This window comes from Vollenhovia emeryi, unplaced genomic scaffold, assembly GCF_000949405.1.
Source record: "Vollenhovia emeryi isolate VEMERY1.0 unplaced genomic scaffold, V.emery_V1.0 DF939122.1, whole genome shotgun sequence".
Classification (NCBI taxonomy): Eukaryota; Metazoa; Arthropoda; class Insecta; order Hymenoptera; family Formicidae; genus Vollenhovia; species Vollenhovia emeryi.
The window spans coordinates 3,987,895-4,008,489 of NW_011967244.1; the positions used below are offsets into that span (position 1 = coordinate 3,987,895).

Genomic DNA, 20,595 nt, shown 5'->3' on the forward strand with positions numbered 1-20,595 from the left:
GCTCCTTTACGTGGGACCGAGCGGGAGGGCGCATGCGCGCGCCCCGGCGTTGAAAAGCAGCGCGAATCCCGCGCGATAAAGCGCTTCTTGGAACGGTCTTCTCGTTAGTCGTACCAAGTTCTTTTTATAAGCGCACTTATATTGACCGCGAGATGGAAAAGTTGTCGGGTCTGCAGAAATTTCCTGCTTCGCGGCCAATCGACGCGCTTAAAAAGTCGCGGGACAAATGTAACAGCGCCCGGAGGGACCGGGCGTCTTACGCTCCGAGCCTTTTTGGACTTTGGCAGAATTGCTGTCTCTCAAGACCACGTTTTAAAGCCTTTGTCTTGAAGTGACGCACAACAATGTCTCGTGCCTCAAGTCTTACACGAGTGTACGAAGGCAACGAGTCGAATAAACGTATACATATAAACATTAGAGAGTAACAATTTTACTGCACGGTATTAATAATGGATGAATATTTTACGAGTATTGTCTTGAAGTCTACAAGTCAGCCAGTCTACTAAGGCACCGATCTACAATGTGCTCTTTGCGATTAGAAACATTATATCTTGTATAAACAAGTCGCTTAACAAATTTATCGACAATGTACGATTGCATAGTGCATCAACTTGCACAAGTTTTTTAAACGTACTTATTAGATACAAAATAGAATTGTCCTGAACGCAAAGAACATACATGCTCTCTGCGTCTAGAAACATCTTATTTTGTAGTCGATAAATGCGCTTAAAAAATTTAGTTGATAAATTGTATATTATACACAGTACAATCGCACATTGTCGGCAAATTTTTTAAGCGTTTTCATTTGTTTATATAAAATAGAAACATTCCATTTTGTAGTCGATACATTTAAAAAATTTGTGCACGTTGATAAATTTTACAATCGTATTGTCAATACATCTTTTAAGCGTATTGGTTTGCTTAAGCAAGGTAGAATGTTTCTAGTCGCAAAACACATTGCAGATTAGATTTCAGGGTATCACGTTTGTCGTACGAAAAAATCTTCAAGCATACCGACTGCGAAATAAAAGAATTCCTAAAGGAACTGAAAAATTTGTCGTGCGACAAACGCAATATCGTCTTCGCCTCGAAGCATTTGCAGCTCCGAGTCGCGGTCTTAAAGATCGCGGAGCGGCGGGCGCGAATCGACGACGTTACCTTACTGTACAAAACATATTTATTTAATAACTTATGAAGATGCGCATACAGAGTGTACAAGCTCCAGCGTTCTCGCGGTATCGCTACCGTTCGGTTGCGCGAAAAATCGTGTGCGTTCCACCTCCTGACGCTTATATGTACATCGCACACCCCCTCGCTACGATATTTTCAGCGAGCGTCGGATGAAACGGGATCGTTCACTACAAGCGACGTGCGCCACGCGTTTCGCTCGACACGGCGCTCGCTGGATGGCGAATCTCCTGAAAATATCTCGCCACCGAGTACTTTGTCTCTCTCTCCCTCTTACTCTTCCAATAGCGAGCCGATGCCGAGGGAAACTTGAGACGCGCTTAGAATATGTACGGCGCATAAACATACAAAGTTAAAAAGGCCCGGTCATCCAGGCCCGATCTCTCTCTCATTTATCTAATAAAAGCTTTGCGTCTCTACGATGCAATGTCGTTCGCGATTCTGTCAAAAATATTCTATGTACAATGATGGAGTATGTGATTATAAAAAAAAAACGCGCAATCTCGCATAATGAGGATCCGCGGTTTCGTTCCGCGTCGTGTAAAATAAGAAGTCTCACTCGTTCATCGAGGATCAAGAGGAAGGATGGTCCGCCGAAACTTCACGCGCAGGAATCTGTACGACGCGGCGGCAACGGAACATCCGCGCACACCGCGAGTCAGAAGTACAGATTCTTGCTTCTCTCGAGACGTCGCGATGCCTCGCTGTACTACAGACATTCAATATTAGATGTAGTGTGCTAAAAAGAGAAATCATAATTTTGCAAATAAATCTTCGGCTATAAAAGACAAGTCAGTTATCGTGCAGTTGAAATAAAATAAAATAAAAACGAGAGCTGCAGTTGTCAGTATCAAATAACGCATCTCGAACGTGCAGTACAGGGCGATGTAGCCCTGTCTCGCAGAGACTCAACTTCATTTTCTAATAATTCCACGCAAATGCATGACGTAGAGGTAAGTACCACAACAATTAAGACGCGAATGTAAACTAGAAGAATGTACAAATGAAGGAACGGATCCTCGGCGATCTTTGTACATCTCGAATGTAGAAGGGTTAGTCTTGCATGTCTATGTGCGACCTATATTGTAGCCTCAAGGGTGGGTCCCGGAACCTCCATCTCGTCACGTAAACAAACTTCAACGTGTGGTCCTTACCTAATAATTCGTTATTGCACAAAATATCGATCTGTGGAGAAACGAGGGCGAATTAGCGGGCGAGAATGACGGCGCGCGTTCGGCTTCGCATCGGCCGCCGGATATACTCACATCTCTATATTTATCCATGCCGTTCAAAGCCTTCTTGGCGATGAATTTCTTCATGTGCGTTATCGTAGCCTGAGCCGAGCACCTGATAAATCTTTTCTTCAGGGTCTTCAGACTCGAGTTTGTACACTCCAAACTTACGTTAACCTGTAATTTCGACAATTTGTCAGTTCCAATCGTGAGTATTCTTATCTCGTAATGCCAGCTTTTCACAAACACCTTTTAACCTCGATCTTGATTTAATTTATGCTTTGTCTCTTTCTAAATATTCACTTAGGAATAGACAAGGGATGAATTAAACTGACAATAAGATAAAGGTTAAACGACGTTCTTGTCGCCGCAGTGTCACCTGTTCGTCAGCGCGATGGTAATCCGATTCCGCGTGCGCGTCCGCGTTGGCTTTTTCCTCCTCGACCTCGCCGGCGTTGGGCAAAATGTCTTTGGGACAAGGCAAACCTCTGGCTCTGTAAAATTCCCTTTCTCTTTTGATCTCATCTGAAAGTAAAAAAAAACACTTCCGTCAGTGGCAGAAGGAGAGATTCCTCTTGCACAAAGAGAGAGAGAGAGAGAGAGATCAGAAACCAAAACGAAGCCCTTACTTTCTTGAAGATCGGGCACCAACTTGTAGACAATATCCTGCATGGTTCTGTCGAAGCTGATGTACTGTAGCGGATGCGACTGATGTATTACGATCTGGCATGTCGGACAGGTGTGCTTCTCCTCGAGATGCTTCACCAGGCAGCTCTTGCAGAACGTGTGCAGACATTCGGTGACCGTGGTGGCGTCAATCAAATACCCACGGCATATCTTGCACGTTATGTGACTGTTGAGAGTCTTCAGCTTTATCCTTCTCTCCATGGCATCGATAATCACCATTTAACGGAGAGATGTTATCTGTAACGGCGGACGTAACGCCCTGCATTAATTGCGGATATTAATAGCCGAAGGTTACTGGAGCGAGAAGGTCGTTACGAGTCGGCACGGATAAACGCTCGTGGGAGGATAACAGGCACGGGAGGTGGTGCAAGCAGATCGGTTCGACTCGCAGCTACGAACGCACGCGGCCGCGATCGGCGTGCGCCGAGCAGCCGCGAGAGCGGAAAGTGGGTTATCGGATTCTAACCTCAATCGTGAGTGTGTCGCGCGGCGGCGCTCCGCCAGCTTTCAGGCGTCGTGGATCTCTGCGGCGAGGGTCGGCGAATCCTGCGGCATTCTCGCACCTCGCGCCAGGGATCACGGCGTACGACCCGCGGAACCAAGAGGCTTTCTTACCAAGGGCCTGCCTCAAAAACAACTCATTGGCTACGAGCAGCTACGAGCGTTCACTCGCACGACAACAAAACGGACTACCCGACTTACCCGAGGCGGACTGGTCGGAGCGACCGCGGCGCCGCCTGTGCGACGCGACTCGCACTCGCTGGGGAAAGGTCTGAGAATAACGGAGGTAACGGTGAAGTTTTCGATACTGGGGCCCGATCGTCAATCTTTTTCTCCAGCTTAAAATCGCGAAGAGTAAAAAATTTTACATTAACGAATTTGATATTTGTCGAACTTTCACTTTTCACGAGTTCACGCTTGAAGAGAGGATTCACGATTGAGTCTCTGGACGTAGATCGGAACATTGTGAATCTCTTTACCTCGGTCGAGCTGCCGAGAAGCTGGTATCTTAAAGCCCGTATCAGATTACGAATTGGGATTGGGATTAGATTGAAATTTAACCAATCACAGTAAGGTTTACTAATCCCAAGTTCAGTAACTTTTACTCCAGTTGGTCAAATTTCAATCCAATCTCAATCTCAATCCGTAGTCTGATACGGGCTTAACGCGTTTAGGTCCATCTCTGCCAATGCAGATTGACTTCAGTCCTGGTTGAACTTTTTATTCCTCTCTAATTCTGAGACCCGTCGCAAGTCGACTCGCATGGTTTTTAACCGATCGACCTTCAACTCTTCTGCGGGAGCAAGAATTTTCGCACACGTTTTTCTTCTTCGCGCGAATTCAAGAAACGAGCTACGGAAGATGGTTCTCAGCTGGCGGACGGGCCTTTAAAACGAGCGTCTCCGCCACCAGAGACAATTCGTAGGCTACAAGAAAAGTCAAAGGAAATAGAATTCGATAATAATCTAATGAAGGATAGACTAAAAGACCGGGAATTGGAGTTACAGAAGAATCGTGATGTGGAAAAGGAAATAGAAGATCTCACGTTGAAAACAAAAGAATTCGAGTCTATTGTTCACGAGTTGAAAGAGAGAGACTAGCTGATGCTCAGCATGGTACTTGGCGATTTATAAGCGGCCATTTGGAATTATACGCGCGCGATTTAGTATTTAACCCTTTGCACTCCTTATACTTGTATGTCGAGTGTGACTCGACATCAGTTTTTATCTCAGGAGCCCCTTTGTCGAGTCTCACTCGACATTTTTTCCAAACCAATAGATGAAATATAATTCGGAGCGCAAAGGGTTAATGTAAGTTTTTTTAATCTCGCGCGTATGCGAGAATATGTAAAGAAGATAAGAATATAACCCACCCGAGTTTTGGCAAATAAGAGGAAATCAACTGATTTTGTACAACAATTGACCACTTTTGACCAGACAAAATATTGACCACTTACCTCGTCGTATTCAATCGTCGGGTCAGGGGTGCTTTCGCGACGTAGAGTAAAATGATCCGGATCAAAATGATCCGTGCTATGATTGGTCAAATCTGAAATTTCATTGAATAAAATTTCAATGAGATGCTACGAAATTTCAGATTTGACCAATCATAGCACGGATCATTTTGATCCGGATCATTTTACTCTACGTCGCGAAAGCACCCCAGATTGGACCTACCGTTCGTTGCTCCTGACAATACAGTCTGGTCATTTTGACCAGAGATCAGGAAGGAAGAAAACTCCTTCCACAGTCACTTTATTATCGTCACCGACAGATATTTCGTACGGTTCGAGCTATATGCGAGCGTCGATCGTATCGAAATACACGACCACGAGAAGAAAATTAATTAAAATTTTTCTCTTCTAATTACGCGTGATATTCATCTCGACGAATCACCGTAGAAATCAACGATAAGTTTAAGGATCACGACCGTTACTTAAACGCGACTGATAAATGTTAATAATTCTCGTACGAGATGATCGCGTTACGAGGAGCAACGCGAACACTCGCGGAACGTCCGCCTCGTTCGACTGAGCCGCGCCGAATAATGCGGCACAACAGATTGTTTTCGACCGAGGTGTTGACGCTACGTCATTTCTTGGAACCGGTGCGGCGCTCGTTTTTCGACCGAGTTATTTACGGCGCTACGTCACTTTTTTTTGAATCGACGCTCGGTCTACGGCGCTCGGCGAAACAAGGTGACGCCGTACGCGGGATCATTCACGCGGTGTTACAGTCGAATAAATCGATTATACGCGCGCCGCTCTGCAAATGTCGTATTACTCTTTCTTGATACGCGTTCAGACAAGTACGGGAAGAAATCGCGATCGGTCTCTGCGAAAAATTGGCGATCGATATCATCGCGTGATCGTTGAATCCCCGCGATTTGCCATCGATGCTCGGTCAGCCAGCAAGACAGATCCCGGACAACGCACATGTCTAAAAGACGTCATAAAGATATCTTCAAGACATCTTTTAGACGTACATTATACATGTCTAGACACACATGTCTAAAAGATGTCTTAAGGCCTGTGTCTACCATGCTACCCAGTGAGAAATGATTCGTCGATCGATGTCGAAACGATGTCGAATCGACGCCAATTTGACGGTATCGATGCCGATTCGACATCGTTTTGACATCGATCGACAAATCATTTCTCACTGGGTAGAACTTGGTCCAAGTTCTACTTCCGAGAAATGCGTAGTCAATCAACTTGCAGCTTTTGTGGAACAGCTGCAAGTTGATTGGCTACGCGTCTCTCGAAACCAGTACGGGAATTCTGTAACTTGCAATCGATGCTTTTCGGTATCGCTAACTAGCGACAGCCAATGGCGAGGACGATCTTCGAAAGAGACGCAGATTTTCATTGGTTGTTCCCAGTTAACGTTATCGAAAAACCTCGATAGCAAGTTACAGAATTTCCGTACTGAACTCGGACCGAGTTCTAGCATTGTGGACACAGGCCTTAAGACATCTTTTAGACATACATGTCTAGACATATACGTCTAAAAGATGTCTTGAAAATATCTTTATGACGTCTTTTAGACATGTGTGCTGTCTGGGATATCTAGCGCGATTCACGCACGAGATCTATACATCCAAGAATCAAACTCTGCCGAAAACAATTCTACAAAATTCTACAAAAAAATATATACTGCCAGAATCTAAGAAATTCTACGTAAATTAAAAAAGTGTTATAATAAAAATCAACATAAAAACGCTATTGTAGAATTGCAGCACCGACGGCGCTGGAGGCTGGAGTGCAGAGCGCTCAAGCCCCGAAGTTTACATCACCGCAGGTGGCGCGACGGGCGCGGCGCAGCGCGCAGTGACAGGCGGCGCGCGGGGCGCGCGCGACGCAATGGTTTCGCGATCGGAGTAGCGGACGCACGCAGCGGGGTTGACTCACGGCGGAAGAGAGTGAACGCGACGGCCGTGTGCAGCCGCGACATCGCCGAGAGATCGCGGCCGATCATTATCCGGCGGGATATTTTCGCCCGGCGAGGGAGGACACGTGTCCCCCCACCTCGTCCATGCGCGATCGCCGCGAGTCCTCTCCTCGTCGCCGCGCTCGCCGTATAGGTTATATTACAACGCACACGCGAGATCGGGGTAATAACCGACCGGAGGCCGGGGAGACAGAGAGAGAGTGAGTGCGCGTTCAATATATCGATCTCTCGTTATCTCCGCGCGGGACGTGTCACGCGCGAGAGCTAAGAGCGGCCAGGGAGAGACTGCGGAGGAGAGAGAGAGAGAGAGAGAGAGAGAGAGAGAGAGAGAGAGTGTGTGTGTGCGTGTGTGCGTGAGAGAGAGAGAGAGAGAGAGAGAGGTTAGACTGCCTTTTTCATCTTTCGCGAGAGGAGGCTTGGTCCCGCGTACGATCGTTCGACCCGTCGAATCTCGCTCTGCGAGTGGACGGGAGGGACGATCGCGACTTTCGTCGCAGAAGGGCGCGAAAGTCCTCGCCGCGACGTCGCGTCGAACGCGCGGGACCTTGTTCGCGGGGCACCTTGTGTACCGTAGCGTACAACGCGGCGATAACAATTCCGAGGCGAAGGACGAAGCGCCTCGCGCGCGGCAGTAACAGGCGGGATCGTCTATCGTTGCTTTAATAACGAAGAAAAAAAATAAATAAAAGAGGAAGAAATCTCTTATCATTCCGCGCCATCGCGATAATAACGGACGCCGCGTACGCGCGTTTGTCAACGTTTGTACTGGGAAAAATAAACTAAAGAGGGTTAGATAAAGAGATAAGAGGCGAGAAGGCGGAGATTAAGCGGAAACGGAGCGGATTCGGGTCGCGTATCGCGGCGAGCGCGTTTGCGCGAGTAAAACTTTCGGAGCTTCGCTGCGATCTCGGCGAGGAAAGAGAGAGGGAGGCGAGGACGAACCCCTGCCTTCTTTCCGCCTTGCTCTCTCTCCCTCTCTCGTCGGGACAGCCTTCGGACCGTAAGGCAGAGAACGATCCGTAAACTCTCAGGCCTCTGTCTTGGTCGTGGACGTAAAGGCGAGGCGGAGAAAAACTCAAGTCCTCAAGGTCTATTGAATACGACTGGAGGAGTTTTTCCTCTGCCTTGCCTCACGTCTACGACTAATATCTACAATGGGTTCTTCAAGGCCCGGTTTCACCAAACGTCGCTTAACTTTGATCCGAGTTTAATTCACGTTTGTCCCTTTCTGAAGTAACAGTTGGAGAGGGAGACAAAGAACGAATTAAACCGAGCTTAAAGTTAGGCGACGTTGGTGAAGGCCGGGATAAGATTTAAGGAAATGCCCAGTCGCATTCGATTGGATCGTTTTCTTAAGTGTTGCGTCTGAAAAATGTCATCGCGGACGTCGCAGAAGGCGACACACTTAAGAGTTTACGGATCGTTCTCTGCCATCAGCCTAATGACGAAACAACGAGCCGTTACTCGTCAGGCCGAGCTCGCGTCGCCGCCTGCTTCGCTCCTTCTCTCGTCAGGCCCGACCGTTTCCGTTCCGATTGCGCCAAGAATTTGACGTAGCTACGAGAAACGATAGCCAGCGGCTATCGCGCGCGATAACGCCAAGGTATTTTTCGCGTTATCGCGCGCGCCGAGCCCCGCTCGTTGTTGGGGAGCCGCGGCGACAGACCGGGGGCCTTTACGATCGAGGCCGGACGATGATCGCGGGACCTGTTTAATTCGCAGAGATAATCGCCGTTAAGCCATGACGACCGTAGACTCGGACGACGAGATCGAGAAGCTGCCGCATATACAGTGGAGCAGCGCGGCGGTTCCCGGGCCATCCGGCTGTATGTTCCCCGGCGAGATGACACCGTTGGAATGCCAGATAGCCGGCCATCCCTTCAACGGCAAGAAGCAAACCATCGGTGAGCGGTGTGACTCGTAAGATTTGTAATCGCGACCAATTACGGCGGCGCCAGCTCGCGGTCCGCAATTGCGTCCATTTATTTACACCAGGCCTCGTATTATTAATTGGCGATTTCGCTCCAATTTAACGTCCCTGCATATTGAAAAAAAAAACACCATTGTCAAGACCGACCTACATGTTATTTTCGCTATATACGTACACCGGGGCAGGTGCTTCGTTTATCAATAGCGCGTAAATTGCATTCATGTGCGCCGAATGATTCTAACGAAGGATCGTCTGTGATTCGCAGGCATGCTGGTGTGCAGGCGAACCGGCCACGTACTGAAACCGGCGACCAAAGTGATCCTTGGCGAGAGAGAAATCGCATTCTACGAAGACTTGAAGAACTCTCACGATCCCATTGCGACGGAGCTAAAAAAGTTCATTCCGCGTTATTACGGCACAACGGAACTACGTGTCTTTAATAACCGTAAGGATCTTCTTATCGACAAGCCCGCAAATGTGATACGATGACTTTGTGAACAAACTGTGATATAGGACCTAACTCTTTCCAAACACTTTCGTACATCCCGTGCGCGCGTACATGTACACATGTGTATATACATATATATATAAATATATATTTATGTAACTTATATACACATTATTTGTAATTGTAATTTAAGAATCAGTTAATCGAGCGTGAGATGTGAATATAATATTTGGACGGCTAATTATACTCTTTATCTAGATATCTTTTCTTTACTAAACCGTTTTGTCCGATAACAGGTACGAAATTCCTCATGCTTAGGAATATCACAAAGGGCATGGCCGAGCCATGTGTGATAGATATCAAGATCGGTTCTCGCACGTGGGACCCTTTAGCCACGCCAGAGAAGAGGAGAACGGAGGAGCTCAAGTATGCCGAATCGAAGCGTACTTATGGTTTTTGTATAACAGGTTATCAAGTGTATTCTGTCTTGTCCGGACAGTTAAGCAAATATGACAGAGATTACGGCAAGCAACTTGGTGTCGATGGCGTCGTGGAAGGTATCTGCTTTAGAGTTTTAGGAGACATACCGAGTCGATAAGAGAAAAAAACACACAAAATGAATAACTGTTCGATGCACATGAATCCAAGATTCATAAGTATTAAAAGGCTATTTCAGGTTGTAGGGGGTGGTAAATTTTCTTAACTGGAATAGCCTACTTTTCCTTACATTAAGTCTTTCAACTCATTTATGATTGATCACGAGTCGAGAAGATTAGTGTATTCAATTTTGATACCGATGGAACAAAGTTTTAACTGTAAAACGTTGACAGGAGCTATTCCGTTATATCTTTACAAAAAAAGTATAACTTAGGAATTATAAATATAACTGATCTCGCAAATCCATTTCATTTCTTATACTATTTATAATTTGATTGATTCAGACTTTACTAAATTATTTTACCACCAAGAGATAATAATTGCACATTGGCACGCTAGGAACTTAACACACTAATCGTTAGCTCGAGCGCATAAACAAGAAAAAAAAAGGATGTTTATGACGTGTCGTATCTAATCTAGTGATAAGACTGTTAAGCTTCCCATTTTTCGACATAGTGTTAATATTCTTCTTGTCTTCACGCAGCGCTGGAAAGCTTCTTGAACTTAATACCTGGAAAACTAGTCTGTCGGCAATTGGTCTCCGAAATCTTGACATATCTATACAAGATCGAGCGATTCTTCAACATGCAGCGGAAATATCGCTTCTATTCCAGCTCACTTCTGGTCGCCTACGACGCCCAACACTTACGGCAGCATTGTCCATTAAATGATGATAGTTCTGTTCCTCATTCAGTGCCGAAATTCAACAAAGAAATGTGTGAATCGGTTCCTTGTACAGTACCTAATCAGCATTTATCTGGAACGAACGATTTAATGTTTAGACCAAGGATGAAGAAAAGTGTAAGCGAGCCCAAGTCGATATCGCGCGAGCAGATACCTAATCAGGGCAAATCCTGCAATTCGAATACCAATGTGGACCGGTTATGTCGCTCGAGCCCGAGCCATTTTTCATATTCGCGCACGGACGATGTTGCGAAGAAAGATGATGAAAACGTTCCAGTGGACAAGTGCAAGTGGGTCAAAGTGAGAATGATCGACTTCACACACGTCTTCCCGGGAGAAAATAACGACTTGGATCGAAATTACCGGAACGGCCTCCAGATGCTAATCCAGCTCTTAATTATGATCAAGAAGAGCGATTGTATGCACTGAAGTTGTTTCTCCCTATCAAAGAATGTATTACTTGTGACGATGTTCCCGAAAGTGAACGGAGAAGATTGTAGAAGATAAGATTCAAACAAGGATATATTGATATGACGATGTGTCATCCGTGTTATCGGTTCCGGATATCAGAATGACATATCGAGACATTATAAATCAATAAAAACAAAATCTTTGACAACAATTGTTATATCAAAAGAAGACAGTGTTCATTGTAGAAGGCGATAGCTCTTTGATGAAAAGAAAATACTGAATTTCAAAGACTTGTAAAAGAATTTCAAAGACATGTAAGGCCGGAAAACTGCAATTTGATTAACGAAACTTGAGGCAACATATTTCTCTCAAAGGTTTGATTGCTATAGCAATTACTCGATACAGAGTCAAGTGCCGTACACTAGGACTCTTCCGCGAGATTAAAAACTAGAGATACACAGAGAAGTAGCCTAACTGGGCACGCAATCAATTCTGAATCGGATTCCAGAAGGATGTCTTCTTTAGGATAAAATGATTAAGACTTTTATACTTTGCCAAAAGAAATTGTAACGCGATGTATAGAGTACCCAGGAATTTTGACCCTTCGCGTTTACCATGTGAAGACTTAACAAATTTAGAACCGGGCACAACGGAGGAAGATAGAGAATATTCTAAATATCCAACAGCCGTTCGCGCGACTTTCACATTATGGCGACAATAAGTCGCACTTTGTAAACATGAACACACCGTACTGGCGAGAAGTTCTTTAATGGTACCATTACCAACTCTGCCATGTTATACATATTTATGTTACACGCATTACGTGATGAAGAAAAGTGCAGATTACTGTAATTGTAACAGCAGCAATAAAACATTACGATGTAAAGTGGGGCGCGAGTATTTATTGAACGTTCTATTGGTACTCACGGTAATGAAGCAAAATCCGGCAAAACTCTTAGATGTCTTATAATTTCAAAAGATTAATCGAATTCTTCGTAACGTTAATAAATAGTATTGCACACCATTAATTTCCAAGGATCTCTAATAACACTTTCATCATCCTATCATAAATACGAAATGAATACTCACCGTCTCTCTCACAGTGGCTATGAAATAACGATTACCTTATATCCGACGATAGTAATTTTATCGTTATTCATTTTTCGCAGCTACTCCTTTCCCCGACTCGGCGTTGCGTGAGTAGCGAGTAGCCTCGTTTGTCGTATAATATTTTTATTCGCCATTCATTCGTAAACAGTTTTTACAGATCGTCAACGATCGGCGGGCGCGCCGTTGCGACGTAATCAACCGCGATAATAATTAATAATAATAATTTGCTTAATCTCTCGTATAACACTTACAGTAATACGCGCGTGCCACTGACGCACGCTGGCGCGCGTGTGTGTGTGTAGGTGTGTGTATTTTAGAATGCCACGCGAGAACCACGAGTGTACGCGCATACACACGCGCACGTACACACACACCCGTATATACATATATAGAATTGCTCATCTCGATCGCATTTGTCTTCTCCGCTATACAGCATCCCTTTTACAAAGCCTCGCGCTCGCCTCGCTACGCTCTCTCGTTCAATTTCGATAAGTGCTTTAATCGAGAGCTGATCGGAACTTATTTGGGATACACACTTCGCTCGTCCATAACGAGGTCGGGGGGCTGGCTTCTTTGGAATTAAGTTGTGCAGCTTGAATTCCATCTTATCGGGGTTTCCCCATTAAGCGATAAGGAGACGATTGAAGAGTAATTGAATTTCGATGCGGAATCGGCAGAATTCAGAATCCGGACAGACGGAAGTTTACATTTTCATTTGCAGGCCGGCGGAGTCGCCGTTGAAAAGTCAATTAATTGCAATCACGACAGGATTATATGCGTAATTAGCATTATCAAGCCGGTTTACAAGCCGGGCGGCGGCCGACCGGTAATCAATTAAACAAATTACAACGTCCGTTCGCGCCGGCAACGCGAACGGCCGTTCGAGCTTCGCAATTTTCAGCTTCCTCCACCTCGCTTCTCGCCGCTCGGGGAGATTCCCGTTGATTAGTCGTGCTTAATTAAACGGGACCGCGAACAATAACGAGATAATAATATAAGTAGCCCTATATCACATAGTAAACGCAGGCGCAACAATAAATATTGCAATAAAAACGCATTAAATAGCTAAACGTGTAACGCAATAGTTCCGTAGGAAACCGCGGGCTTTCTGTTAGTGCGTGCGACAAAATGCGCATCATGCTAGACTACCAATTGTTATACGGCGTAGTCGAAACGTCTCTCCCATTCGCGCATTCTATTTACGTAGGTATATAATTACAAAGCGATTCGATTGAGCGATGGCGAAATCGTTTCCGTCCGTCGCTACGTTTCCCGCCGCGACTCGGGGGGATGAACGAGGAAACACCGTGGTAAGAAGACAAGATCGCTTCGCTACGAGGCAAATGGCAATAACAAACGAGGGACGCGTCACGCGCGTCGACCCGACGATAGGATTTCTCCGGCCCTTCCCGTCGATCGACCGCGTGGCGTTCGCATCCTCGCCCGCGCGACGCGCTTCCCCTTATTATAATAATTAGTCTCGCTGTAACATTACGACTAACGGGTTAATTCGCCCATGATTACTTCAGTTTACTTTATTAGCTGCTACTTTCATTTAGGTCGATATATTTTACGTACATAACTATATATAAATACAGCAGGCATTCGTTATGTATTTACAGGTCGATCAACGCACCTCTTTTTCCTGTTGCTTTACGTTCTCTCTCATTTTTCCTCGCTTTTTCTTAGCACACACATTCGCTTATATTTTTCCTCTCCCCTCTCTCTCACACACACACACTCTCTCTCTGTCTCTCCTGCGACAATTTCGCGAATTCTCGCGGCGAAGGAGCGGGCCGTCTGTTATTGGATTATTAAATTAAAGTCGTTCCCCACGCGTCTTCAGTCTTATAAATTCCAATTATCTGCGCTAATGACTCGAACAATTTTTCTAAGCGTCAATGACGCGTTAATTCACTTGTCGTCGTGACGAAATAATCAGTAACAGTACTAAACGACGTATAAAAATAACCGAACCAGTGAGAACGGAAAGGGAACACGCGACACTTTGACCGAAGTCGAGTCAACAATGGGTTTCGGCGTAAGGCCGAGATGTTGAAAAATTTCTCTCAATAGAAGCTCACTTTAGGGGGGCGAAGTGGCGCGAAACCTATCGAAAAGAATTCGAATTATACTTGTAAAACGGTTTCCTGCTTTTTTTTCCCCCTCGAACGTGTGATCTCGTCGCCTTCCGTTCCAACCGATTTAACGTCGAGCGTTAACCGCGCGGAAGTGTCGCGACAGATCCGGCGAGGTCGAAGACACTCGGCATTGACGACGGCGGGTCGCAAGGACGAGGCGTCGCGCGCACGACTCCGGTTCGCCTGAACGCGCGCCGTCTAAACTCGCCCGACAAAGGCCGCGACGAAATTGAAGAATTACGACGGTAAGCTCGAACAATTGCGCGGAGAGGCCCGGGGAGGCCCACGCTGAATTAGGCTCTCCGGCCTCGCCCGCGCTCGCCCGGGATTTCGATCTTATTAGCGCTCTGAAAGGAAGGACCTCGGCCGGACAATGGCGCGTCCGATTGCGAAAGTGAATCGGACCTGTCGCGCGAGGTTGGCCGATTCAATGGATACCTAAGTGACCCAATTGGACGCCGCGCTTTAAAGCGGATTCGCAGTTTTGATAATCGCGTAGCAGCCCGGCGCGACGGCCGTCCTCCCCTCGGATCTGGTTCCCTTCGAAACTCTACGCGCCGCGCAGTTTCCCCCGCCTCCCCTTATTTTTAGCACTCCGGCGGAATAATATCCGATCGAGTTCGCCGGAAGGATAATACAGATGCCAAGATGATGCGAGAGCCTACGACGTAATACTCCGCGGAGTCCCGGGAACAGCCGGGAGAAACAGCCAACTATCTCGAGGCTCTCGAAAGGTCTGCGTCCGTCCTGAAATTACCTAGGCGCATTTCGCTCTCAATTTCGAACGCCCCGCCCGCTCCCTCGCCCGCCGCTTCGCGCCCGGCGTGTTATCCTAACAGCGTGGAGTAAATGTTTACAAAACTGCTGGATATCTTCGGTGAGCCCGCGTTAAAACGTTAGAGGCGAGTACACGGCGGATTAAAATTACAAAAGGAGAAGAAGAAGAAGGCCAAGCTTTATCTCTCATTTTCTCCTCACTCTTTCTCTCTCGCAAACACACACGCACGCACATACATATGCTAGAAATACACGTGTAGCGAGAAAGCGGCCGGTTTCGCACCGTTATGCGGGGGTGGCCGCCCCGGCGGCTCCTCCTCTCGTCCGGAGAAGCCACGACGCTACGGCCAGGGATATTCAGAAAGGCACTCGGCACCCCTCGACAAAGATCCGGAAATCAAATGTACAAAACGAATACGGCGTCGCCGGAGCGTCGCGGAGTCGTGCGGCCACCGTCCGGAGATAACGATGGCTCTCTTCCACGTTGTCGCTAGAGACCCTGCAATCAAGGACTTGGCGGCCATAAAAGTTCGTCAAATTCCCGCGAGTGAGAGAGAATCGTAGAGGAGCGAGATGTTTCTCTCTCACTCGCGGGAATTTCACGAATTCTTACGGCCAGTCTCGGATTACAGGGTCTCTAGTCTTGTCACTAAACTACCCTTTGCTGTCTCACGGTAACGCGGGGTCGATCGGGACGAGACGCGGGGGGGCAAACGCACGACACCGTGGCCACTTTTCACTCGGAGGGGGGGGGGGCGGCGGCAAAATTGAGGGGGATTCATTTCTAATTGTATCAGTTGAAAACACCTTCGGTCTCTTCGGAAGACGACTACCGTGACGTTATTCAGGCCGCGTAAAGTCCCAACTGAAATCACCGACGGTATAAAATTGCTACGTCTGGCAAGTGTCGTAAAAAATTAATCATCCACTTCCAAATAATGCGCGGATTGGAAAATGTCACGGTGTCGCAATCGCCTCGGAATCTGGACTGTCCTGACTGACTTGACAAAAAAAAAGCGACTCGCCCGATTCGAGTGTAAACGCGTGACGCTTCGCCACGAGAACGTCGGTTTTTCTTTCGCGGGGTTTCCAGCATGGCGGAAACGCCTTCGCTCTTCGCTTCTCTCGCGGCGAGTCAATGTGCGGATTTTGCGCGCAAGCGACAGCACAGTATCCTTAGTCCTAATCAGATGCAGCTATCGTGTAATATCATCAAATCGCTTCGAATCGAGAATGACTGGGGCATCGAAAAAGATCTCGTGTTAGTCATGGAACACTTTGGGTGCTAAAAAAAAAACCCGACAGCATCGGAGATGCTCGACATTCGTTACTCTGGCGTTACCGAACCGCGATCGTGGATCACAGCCGACGGCTCTCGACTCGAAATTAGTCGCCGAATTAATACCGCGAAAAATATGTAAAAAAGCCACGATGAAGAGGGGGGGGGGGGGGACGAACGAACGAGGCGAGACTAAAAATGCACACGAACGTCAAAGGTACATGCAAATTTAGCATCTCGCGGTGTATTGCGATCGTGCGGTGCGCGGCATTGTGATTGAAAGTCGTAAAATAGCCGGCTCGATTAATTCGCGCGTTAAAATCGCTCGTCAACGGGACGGGGGGGAGGGTAAATCGAATTTGGCACACCGCTTACTTTTACAATTAGCCAGCGCATTGACGAGATTGCGAAAATACGCATGACTCATCTCGACGATGAAAAAAAAAAATCGTCACCGCGCGTTCGAGTATTGATCGAGCTCTATTACATCAGCTCTGAATATTAAGATGCCTTTTTTTTTTAAACACTTCACACGCAGGACAATATAAATGCACTATGCCGCAACCTTTCGACAAATGTCGCTCGCTACTGTTACGACACGTAACGATCGGTATCTCTAGATTATCGCTTTGTCTCGCGAAGGAAGATCTGCAAAAGTGCCGCGCTGCTGATTAATTTTCATTGCGAGCTCGAGACGTCGCTCAACGACGGTTGAAAAAATTTTAATCCTCTTCGGCTCGCGAGATCGCAATCAACAATAAGATTGAGGTGACAGCGTTGTACGAGTGATGGGGGGAAAAAAAGTACGCATATCTTTCGAGCGGACGTCTAGCGATCCACGATCGACGACTACCAGACCGGTCGCCGATGCATAAATGGCAATGCTTACGTATTTTAGAATTCACGGCGATCGTGATCTACTCGAGGACGCTTCGGCGGTAGGTAGGGCGAACCTCGCGACTTTCCTCTCTTTTCTTTTTCGACTCGGCAAAATTTGTCCGCTGCGCTATAAAGGCCCCTTTTCTTTTCTAGGAAGATTAATGTGAGGGGATTAATCACAGAAGTTTACGCACACGCAGAGAGAACACACGTCCCGTGCTGGCACCCGGGGATCTCGTTCGCAGAGCAGCGAAGTTAACCGCGTCGTCCCAAGTAAATCAGCTCTCGATCATGTACGTATACGTTTTAGGTCTCGTTTCACCGAACGTCGCTTAACTTTAATCTTGGTTTAATGCACGTTCGTCTCTTTCTAAAGTAACAATTGGAAAGAGACACAGGACGAATTAAGTTAAGCTTAAAGTTAAACAACGTTGGTGAAACCGGACCTTAGTTAACTTTCATGCACACGACGTACATGTATATACATATATGCGTCGTATAAATATCTATATCCACGTGATATATATATTATATAATTGTATATATATCGTACATAGATATATACATATATACGACTTTATACGCGCGTGTGTGTGTACACATATGGCATTCGCGTTATCGTCGACGACGGATGATTATGGCCTCCCCTCGTCGTTTTCAATAATAATGCGCGATACATCGACGCCCGCCTGAACGAGACGCGGCGACGTCACCCGGCGAAAAAGACACTTCTTTCCTACTTTATACGCGAAAGAAAGAAAAAAAAGGAACAACCGGCACGCGAATTACGAGGCACACCGACGTGGCTGTTCGCGGCCGATTGGCTCGACAGTAACGATATTCGTACGACTTCTGCGAGTCGTAGGAAGTGAAGGTAAAATACTTTCGTTTCCATGTACATACTCTCATCTGGCATTCGGCACCGGCTACGTGACCGCGCGAGATCGAATCCGGTTCATAAATCAGCGAAGGCCTGACTTTACAAAAGACAAGCGTCTAAAAAAAAAATAAATACAAAACTTTATCTTACAAATAGCCAAATAGCAGTAAAGTCAAACGAAAAAGAAGAAAAACGTTTGGAAATTAAGGAGTTACCAATGTCAAACGTATTGCAGACACTTGATAGTTTTCGAACGAAACGTGTGGTCCTTCCTACACGCCTTCTATCTCCGTAATTAAGGGAAAAGATTTAATTCGAGGCTAAGGTGGACGACGTCCTTCGGAGCATTCCGCGTTAAACTACAATCGGTCATTCCGTTCGTGAAGGCGCGAACGCGGGGTTTGTCACTGGAGTTGGTCCATCGGCGCATCTCCTCCTTCCCTCTCGCTCCGCAAACCCTCCACGTAATTATAATAATTTTGTTTTCTTAGGCGCTTCTCCAGCGAATCGTTCGCTTTTATCGCAAAGCTAACGAAACGTACACCCGATATAACAAAGAGGAGATGACGCTTCTCGAAGCCATTTCTCAGAGTGCCGCGCGACACACTTTTCCCCTCTCGCGAAAGATAAACGGAGTCGGACAGCGGACTCGTCGACCTTCGGATCGGAAGTTTTGTCCTCCCTGGAGCCGGCGATCGATGGCTCTGCCGCGACCATCCCGCATTCTTATGTAATACCGACACTCGGCGCGAGTGCGCTCCGTTTGACAGAGACTTTTCTCTCTTAGGCCTATACATTTTCGCGACTCGCCTCGCGAGAAAGCGCGCGTGGAGTCAGTGAGATAACGGGTGTACCTGGCATTTCCAAATCGGAACGTGTCCCTATGGTACCCTTTTCTTTCGGCTAGCGATTTGATTATGAAAACGCGCGCGACTCGTAATTTCAATAATTTCCTTGCGCGGCTTCGCGTTTGAGCAACGCTAATCCAATGCTTCGCGCTTCGTTTGCGGAGATAAAAGCGCGAATCTCGAAAAACCGGAAGGACAAAGTGACATGCGAAATACTGACCTGCGTTCCTATAGCCGGGCTTTTAACTTGCGGTGATATTCTATTCTCCTCAACTCCCTAGGGTCAATGTCACTTGTCCCTTCAAGCATAAATACCGCGCGTCTCGCAAATTTACAAGCTTGAAAGAAGTCCTCTCTCCCGAATGTAAACTTTGTAAAGAGTTGCATTTGTGCATTTGCTAAAAAAATTTAAAAAAAACATTAATTTCAAGTTCTGCCCGAGGCAAACGCGTTACGCGCTCCAGTTCCACGGTATCGATATCCGTGTGCACGGGGGAAAAAAAGGGAAGAAAACCAGAGTTTCCGTCGACAAAACACTGCACCTGGAAAAAACATCGCGAGATTTATCATCGCGTTTTACAAGCGCGACGTCTCAGACTCAGTTCGCCCATCGCTTCTTTCCGCTTTGCCGTACGCTCTTTTCTCTTTCCCTTTCCCGTATACTTTTAGAACCACCCTTCTCTCTCTCTCTCTCTCTCACACACAAACACACATGCATGCACGCCGTGCATATACACATACACATATTCCACGCGCATCGATATATCACTGAGAACCGCGGCGTCCTTCCAGCGGGATCGCGGCAGGAACAGTTCGCTTCGCTGCCCGACACGCCACCGATAAATTATCAACGGCATCGCTTGTACGCGATTCCGGCGGGCGGAAGCTGCCGGTGAACCTCCTTACGAGGCAGCTCATCGGCATTCACGCACGCCGGAAGAATCCCGCGCGAGGAACCGGATAGGTCCGACCTGCTAACAATCCCTCGATCGCGACAGAAACTAGTTTAACTCTCTCCTTATCTACTGGCCGCCTACGTCGGCCGTAAATCGCGATCGAAATCGTATCTCTCGTTCCGGCGACGCGACCGATTAAGCGATAAGCGATGCGCAGACGATAGCGAGGACCGCGGATGATAGCAAGACCGTTGACGATCCAGCGTGGAGCGGACCGTTCGGGTGAGGCTTCATCGACGTGTCTGAAATGAAGAATCGCACATTTATTCTTGGCAAATACAAGTTCCCTCTCTCGTAACAAAACGAACGTTTCTGTCACCGGTGAATCGGGCGATTCAAAAAAGGGTCACGAGATCAAAAGATTTTTTTTTATTTATATCAATTTACCTATACATGGATACATCTAACTTTAAAGCATTTGGATTTATTCATACTTTGAACTCTCAAAAGTCAATATCCATGTACAGGGAAGTTGCGCAAATAAAAACCTTTTGATGCCGTGGCATTTTTAAATCGCTCCACTCACTGGTTCGCCCTG

At 46.8% G+C, this 20,595-nt stretch overlaps 4 protein-coding genes across 9 annotated transcripts in view; 1 reads left to right on the top strand and 3 right to left on the bottom strand.

The window, feature by feature from the left end:
* Positions 1–1,159: 1,159 nt before the first annotated feature.
* On the bottom strand, positions 1,160–5,321 carry LOC105570073 (polycomb group RING finger protein 3). Of its 3 annotated transcripts, none has more exons than XM_012027024.1 (5): positions 5,285–5,321; positions 3,050–3,344; positions 2,800–2,945; positions 2,454–2,597; positions 1,160–2,373 (listed from the first exon to the last, which is right to left on the bottom strand). In XM_012027024.1, exons 2-5 carry the CDS (start codon positions 3,324–3,326, stop codon positions 2,242–2,244), a joined length of 699 nt encoding a protein of 232 aa, XP_011882414.1. In that variant the 5' UTR covers positions 3,327–3,344; positions 5,285–5,321; the 3' UTR covers positions 1,160–2,241. The 3 variants fall into 3 exon arrangements, with proteins under 3 accessions (XP_011882414.1, XP_011882413.1, XP_011882412.1); XM_012027023.1 differs by lacking the exon at positions 5,285–5,321 and adding an exon at positions 3,574–3,814 and having other exon boundaries at positions 3,050–3,366; XM_012027022.1 differs by lacking the exon at positions 5,285–5,321 and adding an exon at positions 3,574–3,768.
* LOC105570072 lies at positions 3,666–4,165 on the bottom strand. Its single transcript, XM_012027020.1, has 2 exons — positions 3,810–4,165; positions 3,666–3,729 (listed from the first exon to the last, which is right to left on the bottom strand). The coding sequence occupies exons 1-2, from the start codon at positions 4,070–4,072 to the stop codon at positions 3,684–3,686; spliced, it is 309 nt and encodes a 102-aa protein (XP_011882410.1). The 5' UTR covers positions 4,073–4,165; the 3' UTR covers positions 3,666–3,683.
* A 1,586-nt stretch (positions 5,322–6,907) lies between the features above and the next one.
* LOC105570074 (inositol polyphosphate multikinase-like) lies at positions 6,908–12,076 on the top strand. Of its 4 annotated transcripts, none has more exons than XM_012027025.1 (5): positions 6,908–7,261; positions 8,780–8,961; positions 9,253–9,432; positions 9,732–9,992; positions 10,577–12,076. In XM_012027025.1, exons 2-5 carry the CDS (start codon positions 8,799–8,801, stop codon positions 11,203–11,205), a joined length of 1,233 nt encoding a protein of 410 aa, XP_011882415.1. In that variant the 5' UTR covers positions 6,908–7,261; positions 8,780–8,798; the 3' UTR covers positions 11,206–12,076. The 4 variants fall into 4 exon arrangements, with proteins under 4 accessions (XP_011882415.1, XP_011882416.1, XP_011882417.1 ...); XM_012027026.1 differs by having other exon boundaries at positions 6,908–7,257; XM_012027027.1 differs by lacking the exon at positions 6,908–7,261 and adding an exon at positions 7,375–7,390.
* Positions 12,077–17,909: 5,833 nt separating this feature from the next.
* Positions 17,910–20,595, bottom strand: part of LOC105570078 (division abnormally delayed protein) — a 53,254-nt gene continuing 50,568 nt past the window's right edge. The window contains exon 8 of the mRNA XM_012027033.1: positions 17,910–20,299. Within this exon, the coding sequence (XP_011882423.1) occupies positions 20,193–20,299 (107 nt within the window). The 3' untranslated portion in view covers positions 17,910–20,192. The remainder of the gene's footprint in view (positions 20,300–20,595) is intronic.